Source organism: Alosa sapidissima, chromosome 3 (genome assembly GCF_018492685.1).
Source record: "Alosa sapidissima isolate fAloSap1 chromosome 3, fAloSap1.pri, whole genome shotgun sequence".
NCBI classification, from domain to species: Eukaryota; Metazoa; Chordata; class Actinopteri; order Clupeiformes; family Clupeidae; genus Alosa; species Alosa sapidissima.
Genome location: NC_055959.1, coordinates 4614659 through 4630257, shown reverse-complemented (window position 1 = coordinate 4630257; position 15599 = coordinate 4614659). Strand labels below are relative to the sequence as shown.

The 15599-nt window shown below is 42.6% G+C and overlaps 1 protein-coding gene across 6 annotated transcripts in view; it reads left to right on the top strand.

Moving 5' to 3' along the window:
• LOC121705362 (oxysterol-binding protein-related protein 7-like) overlaps positions 1-15477 on the top strand; it is a 19841-nt gene extending 4364 nt beyond the window's left edge. For 5 of the 6 annotated variants that reach the window (XM_042086291.1, XM_042086292.1, XM_042086294.1 and 2 more), the window contains 21 exons: positions 1072-1298; positions 1594-1734; positions 3466-3519; positions 3742-3855; positions 4202-4378; positions 4735-4867; positions 5326-5444; positions 5995-6069; positions 6299-6470; positions 7382-7515; positions 8426-8518; positions 9136-9316; positions 10355-10644; positions 10901-11038; positions 11614-11677; positions 11827-11905; positions 12208-12352; positions 12559-12709; positions 13155-13281; positions 13651-13773; positions 14434-15477. In XM_042086291.1, the coding sequence (XP_041942225.1) occupies positions 1149-1298; positions 1594-1734; positions 3466-3519; positions 3742-3855; positions 4202-4378; positions 4735-4867; positions 5326-5444; positions 5995-6069; positions 6299-6470; positions 7382-7515; positions 8426-8518; positions 9136-9316; positions 10355-10644; positions 10901-11038; positions 11614-11677; positions 11827-11905; positions 12208-12352; positions 12559-12709; positions 13155-13281; positions 13651-13773; positions 14434-14542 (2769 nt within the window). In that variant the 5' untranslated portion in view covers positions 1072-1148 and the 3' untranslated portion in view covers positions 14543-15477. The remainder of the gene's footprint in view (positions 1-1071; positions 1299-1593; positions 1735-3465; positions 3520-3741; positions 3856-4201; positions 4379-4734; positions 4868-5325; positions 5445-5994; positions 6070-6298; positions 6471-7381; positions 7516-8425; positions 8519-9135; positions 9317-10354; positions 10645-10900; positions 11039-11613; positions 11678-11826; positions 11906-12207; positions 12353-12558; positions 12710-13154; positions 13282-13650; positions 13774-14433) is intronic. The other variant, XM_042086295.1, reaches the window with a different exon arrangement.
• The last annotated feature ends 122 nt before the right edge of the window (positions 15478-15599 follow it).

Genomic DNA, 15599 nt, shown 5'->3' with positions numbered 1-15599 from the left:
TATGCAGATTAGCCTATAGCCTAGGCCTACTATTTTTTTTATTACAACTCTACCTCTTTAATTCAGCTGTCTGGTTGAAGCCTGGAAATATTGTAAACAAAGTAGGCTAAGCTAGCCAACTATGCTATCATAGTCTACTGATTGGACGGTTTCCCCATGTGTGTTTAAGTTTCAAGGTAATACTTGTTCTCCTTGGGACAGGCCCAGTGGCATCGGGAGGGGAAGTTGGGTGTTGGGAACCTAGGTTCAGTTTCAGGGCCGCCCAGTTCTGTTTTTATATCCTCCTTTCCAAGGGTAGTCACGTTGACAGAGCCACCTGAGGGAGAATTGTGTCTGGGGTAGCCTACAGCAGCAGGGGGAATTCTGACAAATACCTGTGACAGATTTGTGTTTTTTTTTGAATGAGAGGTATTTGGATGGATATTTGTTTTAAGTTGAATGATTTTTTTGTGAAAGTATGGCTTTGTTTACCCTGTTTGCCTGGGCTGTGGTTTTGAAAATATTATCCTGTAATGTTTTCCTGTGAGTTTCAGTGTCAAGTTTTTACTTCACCTGATAACTCGGGTAAAGGTTTTATTGTTTAATTAAACTGCATCGTTTGATCATTTGGACGAGAATACTTATTCTTTACTTTGAAGTTGTAGTTATTTAGGACATGTAGGTTGATGTTCTCACTGTGTTTTGAGCTTGTTTTTCTTTCCTGTCGAATCTCCACTATTGAAACACACGTGAGGTGCAGTTCTCAAACCTGAATGGTGAGACAGAAGTCTTTTTTTTTTTTTCTTCCCGGTCTTATCTGAAGCATGGATGTTGAAGCCCGGGTTAGCATTACAGATCAGATCTTTTCACAAAAGCGAAAGATTCACTATTTGTGATTTGCATCAAACCAAATGCAACAGAGTTGTTTACTGTCACTAACCGCAAGAGTTGTGGCACTAACAGCAAAATTTGCTCTTTGGTTTGGAACTTCAGGGAACTTTACCACCATCTTAATTGTCTTCATACAGGTGTTGTGTGTTATTTGCCACGCCTCACCAGCACCTTATTGACCCCCTCCGTTTGAATGCACAGATTTCTGGTCCCTGCAATGAGAAGTAGCTGACAAGAGGATATCTACCAACCTAGAACGCCATTGTCCAATCACAACGATGGAATACCAGGATGGAACCCTCAGCAGCAGCAGCCAGTCAGTGATCAGTGGCTTGGAGAGGTCTCCCGCCGCGTCTGCGTTTAGGCCCTCCCACTCCCGGGAGGACAGCACGTGCACAGGCACAGGCTCCTCACGGCACTCGCGCCAGGTGGGTGGGCGCGGGGGGGATGGCAGGGCTGCAAATGCACACGCTTACAAATCATAAGATACTCAGGTAGTTAAACATCCTCCATCCCCTCTCTCCATGACTCAACCCCCCCCCCCCCCAACATACGATTCTGTGCGCTGTTACTGTTTCACTGCAGCTGGTGTGCAATGCTGCCTTTTGAAGCGCTTCATCCTCTTGGAGGTGTGCTAGGCTGGGTCCTACTCTGCAACTCTGTTTTTCTGTCTCTCAGTCTCACCTTCTCTCCTCTCCTCTCCCTCTCCTCCTCTCCCCACAGAACTCCAGGGACTGGGAGATCATGAATGACATCCAGCCAGTGGCCACAGTGCCTGCCCCGATCCTGGCTGTGAATGTGCCTGGACTCTGTCAGGGTTACATGATGAAGAAGAGGAAGTACCCCCTCAAAGGCTGGCACAGGGTGGGCATGTTATATATTCTTTTTATTTGGCACAGGTGAAATGCCATAAAACCAAGCTACCGTTGGTTAAGAAGAAGCCATTAATGGTGAACATGACAAGTCAATTCTAGTCAACCTGTCACAAGTGCCTTAAAGAGTATGCTGAGGATCGTTGTGGTATTAAACAGACCCTTCCAAAGTCACTTACAAAACCTAGTAGTTGAAACAGAAGTGAACTGCAAGTGTGAAAAGATTAAGAAAATTACTCTGTGAGGGAAAAAGACATATTTATTAGTTTTTTTCAGTCGCTAACAAGCGTTTGTCCAACCAGTTGTCACATTTTCAAAACTCTAAATACAATTAGCACAGCATCGGTCTTTTGTGGTCATACCATTCACACATTTCATGTCGTTTGCACACAATATGCACTCAGTGAACACATTTCCACAATGCTTACATTTTCTTAACAGACAAGCTATACCTCCCAACAAAATTATGGATTGTTTTTGCAGTATTTACGAATGTTAACACACAACATCCCACAATGGTAAAAACAATATTCCAAACCTTAGATACAGTATAAAAACCTCTGCTTCTGCAATGATATCAGTTCAAAAACAATATATCTCCGCTGATAATAAACAAACAATTCAATAATTGACACACAACTGATTTATGTTGGGTAAATTGGGCCAACCACAGCTGATTCCAGTCTGGCTTAGACTCAGTGGCAGGGGTTATTTTGTTCTATACTGACACCGTAAAATGAGGACTTTGAGGAGTAATGTTTTAGAAACCGAAAAAGACAAACACTGTAATGTCTGGACAAGGAAGAATAAGAGCAAGGGGCCCAGTGAGAGATGCAGTGAGGTGCAGGAGCAGTGAGAGGAGCAGGGCCAGGGAGAAGAGCAGGCCCAAGGCGAGGGCAAGGTAGAGGTGTAAGAATGCGTGGTGGTGGCATTCCATTTGGCTGCAAGAACTGTTGTCAGTGATGAAATGTGTGCCACTATCATTGACCATGTAATCAATGCGATGTTGATGAAAACATGTGGCCTACTGTAACCCTGAAGATCGCAGAGATTAGATACAGTAATTTTGAGCTTTTTTTTTAGCCCCCCCCCCCTTTTTATCTGGGCTTTTTGCTGTTGTGTGTTTCATGGATATTTTGTTCACTGTAAGCATTGCAATACTGCAAAACTGTTTCTGTTAGATCATACTGTAAACAGCACTTCTACTGTAGTAAACAGTAAAGGAAAAACTGATTTTTACTGGAATGCTTTTGAATGTGAACATAACATGTGGACATACAGTTCCCAACCAAGAAATTTAGTGTAAAAATTGCATGCAAATACCTGTAAAACGGAAACATAAATGTCTATGCAGTTTTTGTAATGTCAACAATAGCCAGAATTTTGAAACCTGGTGTACTTTGATTGACTGCATGTACCTTGTGAAGTGAATACAAGTGTTATTCTTTGACAGAATAATTTAATTTTGAGTCAGATTTCCAGTGTTTTGGTAAAGTTAGTGTGTGCAGCGAAAGATGTGTTAGTAGTATATTTAACAAAATGTGTTTTTGACACTTAAATTATCCATTTGGCCAGTTGTGTTTTGTACAGTAGGTGTGAGTCTGTGTTAAGAGTTTAGAAAAAGTATCTGAAGTATGGGTAAGCGCTTATTAGCGGTTCAAAAAAACTGTAATTGCCCCTGTGTGTTCTGTTGCACTCACATGTTTTTGGTTTTGCTTGTCAGAGATATTTCCACCTGGAGAAAGGAATCCTGAGATACTCTAAAACCCACCAAGAGGTGCGTACTCAGCAATTATTTACATATATATATATATATATATATATATATATATATATATATATATATATATATATATATATATATATATATATATATATATATATATATATATATATATATAGTCAAACAACAAACCTGAGTGAGTTATTTGTTGTTTTTATGTTCTTTTTAAAATATTTGCAATAAACTTCTTCTGGGGTTGATTTTTTTTTTTAATAGATTTTGAGGGGGAAGATTCATGGATCCTTGGAAGTCAGTCTCGCGGTCATGTCCATCAATAAGAAGTCTAAACGCATCGACCTGGATGCTGGCCACAGTATATACCACATGAAGGTGCGTCCAAAGCTGGGAACTAACTAGCTGTGCAAAGCAATGAGCAGCTCTGTAATAGTTCATTGGAAAGGCTCCTATGTAGTTGGTATGGCATCAGTATGTTAATATTATGGCCTTGACAAGTTGATATGTACCTCTATAGCCACAACCTTTATATTATTATTATTATTATTATTATTATTATTATTATCGTCATCAATTTGGTTGGCAGCATTATAATTTTAGCCAATTCCAGTGCCCAGTTTTCTCTGCCTCGGTATTCAGGGTATTACTTTTGGTCACGTCTGGTCCAGTAGAGGCTGATCTTCGTGTGTGTGTGTGTGTGTGTGTGTGTGTGTTAAAATAGGCCAAGACTCAAGACATGTTCTACATCTGGCTGACCAAGCTGTCCGCCCACCGCATGTACGGAAAAAACGAGGCCATGAGTGCCCACCAGGAGGTGCTGAAGGCCTTCTCCTCATGCTCCGGCACAATGTCCACCATGACCAGCCTCTCACAGAGGGGCAGGGCCATGTCCATCATGGTGAGTGGCTGGCCTGAAGCAGGAACATCGAACCAGTACCTGTCCTCCGCTCCTTAACTAAAAACTCATCACAATTGCATTCAGCTGAACTGGAAGAGCAAGTTACACCAGGGTCATGGGTTCAATGCCCAGCATACACATGTGATCTGATCTGTTCAGCACTAGTAGTTGGCTTGAATAAAAAGTCTCTATATAACTTAAATTATTGTAACATATTTAAAAGCCTTTCAGCCTCACCTCAACCCCAATTCTCCAAATAATATAATGAATGAACTTTTCTCTTGGCCCTCACGGTCCCTCCTCTCTCCCCCCTCCCTCCCCTTTCTGTGTCCTTCACTTGCTCCTCTTCCTCTCAGCTCCCTCAATACCAGAGCATGATGTCCATTTGTTCTCCTGAGCTAGAGAGGCCCTCCCCTGCCTCGACTGGAGTCAACGGCAAGGTGTCTGCCTGGCTTCAGCAGACCACAGAGGCTGATGCTTGCACACATGGTACGTTTCCCCTCACTTCTGCTGCGGTGGCCATTTAGTGTGGCTAATTCAGACAGCTGATTTGGTGTGGTTGATTTTGTGTACATGTATCTGTGAACGTTTTTGACAGATCTGTAAAAGTGTTCTTTCACATTGACAGACTGAAGTTTGTTTTAAATTACAAAGTAAGAGCTTCTTGATAATTTGACTGATCTATTTAAGTTTGTGTTATCAAAGTGGGATTGACTCAACTTTGTTATGAATCAATCATTGTAGAGTTTTGAGACATCTTGTGAAGCAAAGCTATGTAGTTGTTTGTGTGGTTGTAGATATATCTGTAAACTTTTTTTTTTTTTACAGATCTGTACATAATATAATTTGTTTTATAGATATGTACATAATTAACCGTAGCTCTGCTCTCATGTTTTTGGTTTTCTCCATTTTATTCTCCCTCTTGACATTAACCTTTGACCTTGCAGAGCTGAACCGGTGTGAGCTGGACCTGACTGAGCTGGGTCGTCTGATCCAGCGGCTCCACTGGCTGGAGGGGGGTCTGCCCATCACCGACTCGGACCTGGAGCGACGCATCAGCATGCAGGTACGCCCAAGTCACACCTGTTGCTTCAGGGCTGGAAAGTCCAGTTCTGAAAAAAACCTGTGGGATAACTAATGGATTCAGTCTGAGAAAAAAATACTTCATATGAGGAAGGATATTCCTCTCTTTTAATGTTGGGACTGAGCTCAATTGTCTCCATTTTAAAAAAGGCTGTGTACCTGATGTTTTACCTGTGAACATCAATTATCATGTGGAGAAGGACCTTTTATGGCTTGTCCAGAAACCATTATGTTTGAGTGGAATTCAAATCTCATCATTCTTTTTTTAGTTAGCTTTTAATAGCCAGCATGGTATTTAGAGAATGGAGATCATTTAAATGTAGAAAATTATAGGCTTAAGCCACTCACAATTACCTGATAACGTCACAAAACCTTTTAATGCTGGTGGTGTTTGAGTGTCTGTGTGCAACAGCAGATATTTGTACTATACTATAGCCTTCAGTTACCCTGTTGAAGTAGTATATCTAGGATATGCAATGAGAAGCTACTTGTTTGGAAAGAGGACATAGTCAAATTTTCTCTTCCTGTTCCAGAATCTCACTCTCGAAAAACCTAAGAAAAAGTCAGGGAAGATCTTTGGCCACTCGCGTTCTCACTCCCACACACCGGTAAGTCTGACCAGCAGTTTTGGTTCACCTCAGCACGGCAAATGTGCTCGTAATAGTGGCCTCCATGTCATGCTTGTCTTGTATGCACCTGGCTCTCTGTTCCAGTGTCTATTTTGACATTATTGGATTTTCTCAGATTGATGGTCTGGAAGTACATTAAAGTCCTAAACTATTTTCCTCCTAATTCTCACCCTGACTGTTTTTTTTTTTTTTTTTTTTTGCACCTCAGATGTTCTCCCCCAGTTACCTGGGCAACACATCCCACCTGGGCAACACATCCCACCTGGGCGCCTCTGTCCAGTCTATCCCTGACTACGTCTACACCCAGCTCTCCACACCGGCCACCGGCTCGCCCGACGGCAAGAAGCTCCAGCAGGACATCTGTGTCCTCTCCACACGAGGTAGAGTGACACAAGTCAAGCATTGAGCTCTTTTAGTATTGTACGGTCAGTCTTGTTTTCTTGCTGTTACAGAGTAATGCTCTGAAAGGGACTAGATGTCCACTTAGGTCTGTGTTATGGTTAAAATTGAAAGGTGAATCAGTCATGTAAGTCACTTGGCCTCTTACCGCTGTTTGCTTACCCATGCTAGTTTCTAAAACGGATAGTTCCGGTCCGTGATTATGATTGGCTAAATCGTGTTCGATGCCATTGTAAAACCCAACACAGCCCTTCACATTGACTGCATTTCATTTATATTATCGCGCCACCACAAATTAATACAAATGTTGAGTTGCTGTGTGTCTGCATTGCTTGGCAACCATTCTGATATTTCTTGGTGGAAGAATGATTATCTATGACCTATCTATACGGGAAAGGGGACTAAAACCCAGGGGTGCTACCATCTGTCACCAGCATGTGTCCCAAGGCATATGAGCGTGAGGTGTACTCTACACTCACTGGCCACTTTTACATCAGCACGTCACAAGGCTGCACCAACCAAAGCCATGTAGTCGTTTGTGGTTTCTTATAGCCACCATGGAAACAAAAAATAAAACATTGTGTCTGTGCCTAGTGTCTGTCTGTATGCCCAACCTGTCTAATAGATTTCTGAAAAGTCAGTGTTCATTGTACAAAGATGTTAGTTCTGCTTGAATGAAGCACCATTGTTTTAACCTTAAATACCTTAACCTTACAACACATGAGTCAGCTTACTATAAAGGAAGCACACATACTGATGATGACATGAACTCCACCAATGAAAATCTCTGTTTTAAATCGCGTTGGCTTAACGTGTCCTCTGGATGAATAGCTGTAATGGCCAGGGCAGGTCTCTAACTCACAAGTTCCATTTCTCTCCATTCTTTCTGTAGTCCACTCCTCTCTGAAGTCCATCCTGAACGTTCTGACTCAAGAGCGAGAGCGCCTGCGGCAGGCTTGGACAGGGCCAGAACTGCGGCAGTCCACCTCGGACCAGCTGGCCACACTCTGCTCCACCATGTCTGAGGTAGGAGTTGTCAACAGGACCCTTCACTGGGTATTTCTCTTCAATGGAGCAAAAAAGCTGACTTGTGAAACAATTTCAATTCCGTTATTAGGTATTTTAATAGATAGTATACAGTATACAAAAATAAAGCATCTGGTTGATTTTTCCTCATAGTAACAGTTACCAGATCATATACTACCTGTATTCATGTAGATATACGCCCAATGAGAATCTTAAATAAGAATAAGCCTCAGAACACGGACTCCATCCATCAAACCTCTCGGACTGGTTTAGGAATTATTGCAGCATGGTTTCAACATTGTCTTGTCATTGTGGTGCATTCAAAGAGATACTGTACATTCTGTCAACGTGACTTCTCTCAATAAAAGAGAAGGCATAGAACATTCTTAGGCAGGACGAGTTTGTGTTTTTTCTTTCTTGTGCTGTGCCTGACTGAAACTGGGAACTTGTTTGGGCTGTTTTGGGTGGACCTGTCAAAACCAAGCTGTGTGTGTCTGTCTGTCTAGCTGATCTCGTTGACAGCTTGTAAGTGAAGAGACACAAGCACAAAAATTCCTCAGAAAGTACAAGAAATCTATGTCCTTGTTCTTGCTGGTAAATCAAAGCAGAACAGTCACGGTTTTGTTTCTACAGCTTTTGTATCGAGCACGAGAACATAATATGGTTGGTGAGCCATGTGTTTGCCATTCTTCCCTGCTGTCACAAGGCTAAGGAAACAAGTTGGCTAACAAGTCAAGTTTTTTCATTGACCTTTTCTCTCTGTCTTTTATCTAATTGTTTGGTGAAATGTTGGCATTTCCTCATAGTCCACATCATGTAAGCAGCAGAGAATTTAATCTTTATACACCGTGGATCTTATCAGGAATTCTAATGTCTTTGTGTGCCTGCGTGCGTGTGTGCGCGCGTTCAGCTGGATCTGCAGGCCCGTTTAACAAAAATTCACTCCCTGTCCCTCTCCTCTGAATCGTCGGAAGAGTCCTTCTGCACTGTGCGCCAGGACCAGGTGTGTGTTTGCGTCGGCAACACTCTTTAAAGAAAATGTTGTTTGCCTTGTCCAAGAGAACCAATTGGTCTCCTAACTAAGTTTCCACCATAAACCCCTTACCTTAATGTTCCCTTTGCCAGTGTGAGATTTGTACATGATCTAGGTGGAAATCTTTATGGCCCTAAAGGCACTGACAAAAGGTGTGTCGTGCTGACAAAGTTGTAGGTATACAGACTTGCAGAGAATTCTTCTACGGGCTGTATTATGCATCATGAGTTAGGACAAGCAAATTATTATTTTCTTTTAGAGTAGTTGGGGACCTTACTAGCTGTTTGCATCTCTGTCTGCATGATTGTGTGTGTGTGTGTGGCATCCTGCACAACTGTGTTTTTGAAGTGGCTGTGAAGCACGGGCTGCATGCATGTACCGGTACATTGAAGCTTCATCCTTTTCTAAATAATATTCCTCTGATTCTTCTTTAGTTTCTGAGCACTGAGAGGGCACCCCAGGCTTCTGTCAGACCTGCAGCGCCACTCTTCTAGTTCACACTTATTAACCTCTCTTCTCCTCCTTTTCTCTCCTTTCACCCCCCCCCCCCCCACCTCCTCCACACCTTCACCTTTGACCCCCCTCAGCCTGCCCCGTCAGCTGCCCAGCAGCAGCACATGCGGCAGCTCTCTGTCGCAGACTCTATGGCTGAGTATTTCGATGCCAGTGAGGTGCTCCTCGATGAGAGCTCATCAGAGAACGAGGCCTCGGACGAGTCGGGCCTGAGCGACATCACCACCAGCAACTCCGAACCTGAAGAGGGCCACGGTGAGCTTAGACAGCTGAGATAGTCATTTATGGAATTCATAACAGTTAAATGTGCTCTAAGCGATGTTGGGTAACGTCACTTCTGTTGATGTTCAAACAAAACAGAGAGCTAGCTTGAAGATCTCCTAAACGCGCATCTTGTCAGTGATTGGCTGGAACAGTTTATATGGTTGTGCACAGAGGCCATGTTTTTTTTTTTATTTGTTTTTTTATTTTATTTTATTATTTTACAAGCAGCTAGCTGTTAGTGAGGTGATGTTTGCTGTATGTGGCAAAAATGTTTTAGATTAGAAACCGCTTAACATTGTAAGTATGAAAGGTGCGCTAAACAAACAATAGACATAATGTTCTGTTGTTAGTGTTGAGAGATGTTGAAGATGTACATTTACCATGCAAAGGCATAAGGATGATTTCATTAGTTTGCATTTTTCAATGATCTCATCGGAGAAGCAAGAGCAGCATAAATCAGAATTGCACCTCAAGACATTACTGTCTCAACATATTTGGAGCTGTATTTCTAGCCTCTGTCCGAGAGAGGAATAGTTACACTCCAGCAAAGCATTAAAGGGGCACCAGGCAACGTTTTCGTGTTAATTAATGATGTTCGTAAGTCGGTATATGGTTAAATGACTCATTACAGGGCGAATGAAGACTCTCGCCCGCCCCTACTGCCTGTAGGAAGAATATCCCGCTTGCAAGTTCGGTGTATCCTACCCGCAACCTTCAGTCTCACAAAGTCTCAGACATTTCAAGATGCAGGATCAAGTTTACATCCTGCATCCCCAGCACAGAGGCAGGCTAACGAAACCCGGCTAGCGATTGTTGCAAACATGTGTGTATAATGGCAGAGCCAACGAAGAAGCAGCGAAAACCCTTGACGGAAGATGCAAAGAAAAGGAAAAGAGCTTCAGACCGAGTGAGGGCTCGTACACATATGGACACGTACAGACGCTAGGGGGAGCTTCGTAGAGACCAAGCACTCCGGCTTGCCTGCTGTCCCTTTAACAACTATCCTTTCTTTGTCTCCATATTACACAGCCTCAGCCTCCGTTAAGTACAGGGAGAGTGTCTCCAGTGCCCCAGATGTCCCCAGCGCTGTCCCTAAGAACACAGGCCGGCGGACGGTCCTGCCCGCACCATGTGCCGACAACAGCCACATTGGCATCTTCTCTATTCTCTACAACAACGTCGGGAAGGACCTGTCGCGCATATCCATGCCAGTGGCCCTCAACGAACCCGTCAACTTCCTGCAGAGGGTCAGTGAGGAGCTGGAGTATTCAGAGCTGCTGGACATCGCGAATCGCACGGATGACCCCTACGAGAGGATGGTAAAGTCCACACTGAATCTAGCATAACAGATACAGGATGTCCTAAAGAAGACATGGTTTTAACCAATGACTTTTTGTTCCTATGAAGGATTAATTCTAAAGTCTAAAATGGAAAGACCTATACATATTTCCCTTAAAAGCTGGGCAGAATACCAATTTGGCCCTCTGTTGGATCACCAGATTAAATATCAGAATGTGACCTAAAGCTGCATGCAGCTTTCATGTATGTTAATTGGCATCTCCATCTTTTCTCCAGGTCTACGTGGCTGCCTTCTCCATCTCTGGCTATGCCTGGGCTACCTGGAGAAGTAACTACAAGCCCTTTAACCCAGTCCTGGGCGAGACCTATGAGAACATCAGAGACGACAGAGGCTTCCGCTACGTCAGTGAGCAGGTACATGCACATTAGACTCTGGTTCACTATACACATTAAACTCTGGTTCACTAAACTGTTGGCACATCTAGTAAATGGTTTTTAATTGGAACGTGCAAATACGGAGTATCTTGTTCAAGTTGTTGTAGTCTTGTCAGTCATGAGAAGTTAATTACACTTAGATTGTATTGAGACAATCAGCCCTGTTTTGGCTTCCTATGACTTCAGCTTTTAAGAGTTGTGATTAGCAGTGGCAGGCAAGTCTTATATTTTTATATATATATATATATATATATATATGACTTAAATATTATTATTAATATTTGTATGTGGCATTTGTAACACCATTGTGTAGTATATCGGATTCAGGGTGTTTAATTTATCAATAATGTTTTTGTATCCTTAGTAAAGATGGGAATGTAAATAACCAGTCTAACACGCTCAACACCTCAGTATAGTCTCAATAAACCCTGTGGGGCGATTTAAAAAAAAGTTGAAAAAAGAACTGTGAGTGCTATCTGTTATTTCTAAAGTTTAAAGATGGGAATGTCCTAATTATCAGAAGATGAATGTTTTCCCTGTTTTTCCTATGTAAGGTCAGCCATCACCCTCCTCTGTCGGCGTGTCATGCTGAGTCTGAAAACTTCAGCTTCTGGCAAGGTAAAGGGAAGCCTCTACTGTTGGTAGTCTGACAATTTGTTTCAAAATTGGGAATGCAGAGTTGATTATTTTGTCCTTATCACTTATCGTACTTGAATACTTGTATTTCTCATATTGTTTCCTTTTTCCTTGTTCCTCTGTTCCTGTAGACCAGCGTTGGAAGTACAAATTCTGGGGCAAATCAGTAGAGATCATCTCCTGCGGAAACGTCAATGTCACTTTGCCTAAGTGAGTGCAACATATTAGTCTACTATATGTTGTTTAAGTTGTCACACATTCTGTCCAAGCCATCTTTTTTTTTTTTCATTACTTAATTCTAAATATCTGAGGTTCATTTATTGGTTTGTTTGCTTTATTATATTTTTTTCTTTTTCTCTATTGTGTTAAGTGCTCCAAATGTAAAGCATGTTTAGCTGCATTCTGTGTATGAAAGGTGCTATACAAATAAAGATGATTATTATTATTATTATTATTATTTCAGGCACCTCTAATAATCTGTTATGCAATGCATTGTGATTATTCCCTCCCAGGTATGGAGATCACTATGAGTGGAACAAGGTCATCACCTGCATCCACAACGTGTTTAGCCCCCAGCGGCACCTGGAGCACTATGGAGATGTGGTGATCCGCAACAAGAACAGCGACGGGTGCACATGCAAGATCACCTTTGTCAAAGTAAGTCCTGCCCCAGATGGATGGATAACCAACTGTCATATGGGTTGACATTATTCAAAGCCACTTTTGGTGTATGTTACTGGCATATTTCCATTAGTGTGTGTGTGTGTGTCATCAGGCCTGTCTGTTTGTCTGTCCAGGGATCACACACACACACACACCCCTACCTGTTATCTAATGTTTATCTCCTCTTCCATTGCCCACAGGCTCGCTACTGGGGTTCAGAGGGCAGTAAGAACGAGGTGCAGGGCACAGTCCTGAATGCAGCAGGCAAGGTGGTCCATCGCTTTGGTGGCTGTTGGCATGAGGGCATCTTCTGTGATACCCTGCCCAACCCAAAATGCATATGGAAGCCAAGTAAGTACTGCCATGTCCCACGCCTGTAGACAAACTATGCCATGTTCTTCTGGTGCTGTAGGCCTATGTTGGTACTGTTACATGCTACCCCAGCTAGCTGTGGATTCTGGAATCCATCTGGCTCTGATCTGGTATTCATCAGATTCATTCCATGGTTAGCTAAATCTCTTAATACCCTTCCCTCCCCCCCCCCCCCCTCCTTATTTGAGAAATGGGGTCAGTAGAGTTTGAAGCTGATATACTGTAGATACATACTGACATACTGTGTTGTGGCACTTACTGTTAAGATGAACAGGTAACCGCCCTTCTGATAACGGATCTACTTTTTCCTCTGGTGAATTCTTCAATTCCTGTCATGTAGAAAAGGCTTACCCTGCACAACCTCTTTAGTGATGCATAAAGAAACATTGTGAGCCAAGGCTTATTTTTCTGTTCTCTTCTGCAGACACTCAACCTGATGACTGGCAGAAGTTCTATGGCTTCTCGCAGTATGCCAGAGAGTTAAATGAGCTCACCCCTGAGCTGGCCAAGGTGCTGCCCCCTACAGACTCACGCTTCAGGCCGGACCAGAGGTACGCATCACACTCCACTCCCTTTTAGAAAGAATAAAATGAATGCATATTTAATACCTGTGTGTGTGTGTGTGTGTGAGAAGATGGCGGCATATTATTACAATCCCCTCTTCCTGCATGTCATTTACTAATAGTAATCTGCACTGAGACCTGACATTGAATGCATTAGAATAATCACTTAAAACAATAGGTGTACTTATACACTTGCAAGGCTAGAGGTGCAGTATCCATCCACATGTTTTAGGAGTGATATAATAGTTTGTTCATTTAAATCCTACAGGGTCATGAAGTTTGTCAACTATGATGTGGTGTCCTGTAGATTTTTGCAGATGCATTGGTCGTAGCTAATCACTCCTTGTTTTCTTTTAGGCTCCTGGAGGAGGGAAAGCTTTCTGATGCCGACAAGAAGAAGGATGAGGTCGAGAATAAACAGAGGGAGAGAAGAAAAGAGTTGGCCAAAAAGGGCGAGGAACATATTCCCCGCTTCTTTAGGTGAGTGTGTGTGTGTGTGTGTGTGTGTGTGTGTGTGTGTGTGTGTGTGTGTGTCATATTTTTGTCAGAGCAGCAATATGCAAGTTTTAGTGTACAACTAGCGAGCTAGCTGCCTAAGTCATGAAAAACTTTCTAAGCAAGACTCGTATGGCACTGAAAGAATCTTGTTAAGATGCCAACTGGAGTCATTTGGTGATATGCCAACACCAGTGCCGTGCTTAGAAAGGTTTTTTTTTTGTTTCATTTGTGCAGCGTGTTCCCACCAGGAGCACAGAACTGCGTAGTTCATATCCTAGATGACTGGTGAGAATGATGCGTGTTTATCGGTCCCTCACGTCATGACTGTCATCCTAAATAATCTGAAGATGATGCCAAAACTAGCTGCATGATAAACGCATACCTCAAAGGGTGGCAAATTGTTGCAAAGTGTTCATTCAAATACTCATTCAGTGTTTGAGATCTCCCACAATTTGCCAAGACTTCAGTAGTGTCTGCTGTTCAAAAGTGTACATGTACATCCACCACTTTGCCATTCTTCAGTAAGTGGAACTTATGGGATGAGCCCGGTTTCCAAAGCATTTAAATCTCAGATTATCACATGGATTTAGGAATCCCCTCGTTCCACAGGCACGCACTAAACTCTTAATGTCATTCTTGTAGAAAACAACTGGACGATGCTGGTCAAGAGGTATGGGTGACCAACGGGACCTACTGGAAGGTTCGGAAAGAGCCAGGTTTTGCTTACACTGATAACCTGAACCTTTGGTAGCCCTGTCTGCAAAAAAAAAAAAAAAAAAAAATTCCGAAGGGATTCCGATTCCGACTCAGATTGGCACCAGTGATCCCATGCCCAGAGTTCTGATGGACACCAGAGACTGACGAGGCTGTGTTTTTGTTTCTCGGCATGAAATGAGCCACTCGGGTCATCCGTGAGTGGGGATTGTGCCAACCTGGAGTGCATGAGGAACAGACTAGTTTGCTACTCGTCCACTGACAATGCCGATACTCCAGACGGGCCTCTGTGCTTTCGCCGTCTCCACAGATCGGAGAAATGAGTTTTATGAATGTTATGTACGCTCCTTTACCCGCATGCATACTTTGTACATTGATTTTAGAACTATTGCAATTTTATGCCAGTGAAGGGGACTCCTGAGTGTGGAAATGAGATTTTCATGTAAAATGCAGATAGCGTACAGATGTGGCTGTCAAAACTAAATGGTAAGGTGGTGGTTGCACTGATCAAGATAGGTTCCCACTTCAATGGGTCTTAACTGTATGTTTACCTGCATGTTTTTCTCAGTGGATTGTACATGTGTTAACTTTACTTTGGGGTGATTGCACATATGTATTTTTTGGCACTGCAGGCAGATTTGATTGTACTTGCTAGCCTGGTGTAGGATAATGTGCTTCGCTTCAAAGCTAATCTGTAAATAGCACTGCGCTGTCCCTCATCTGCCTTGCTTGAAGTGTGTGTGTGTGTGTGTGTGTGTGGTAGATTAAAAAAAGTGTGTGTGTGTGTGTGTTCATAATGTTTTTTTACTTTTGCCTTAGGTGTTGAAATTATGATATTTTTATGGATGTTTCAACAGTTATATTTCAAGGAAAAGAGAAGCATTGTTAACCTTCTTTAGAAGATATTCAAAGTGTGACTCCATGTTTTATAAACCCTTTTTAGTCTGATGGAAATAAATATTAAAACGAAAATGATAAGATCTGTCTGTCTATTTCTTTAGAGAGAAAGGAGGAAGAAACGGGAGGGATGGCTGTGATGGCCGTTCTGACCAGTCCAGTTCTGGGGAATTTTTTCCCAGTCATGTCAACTGTCA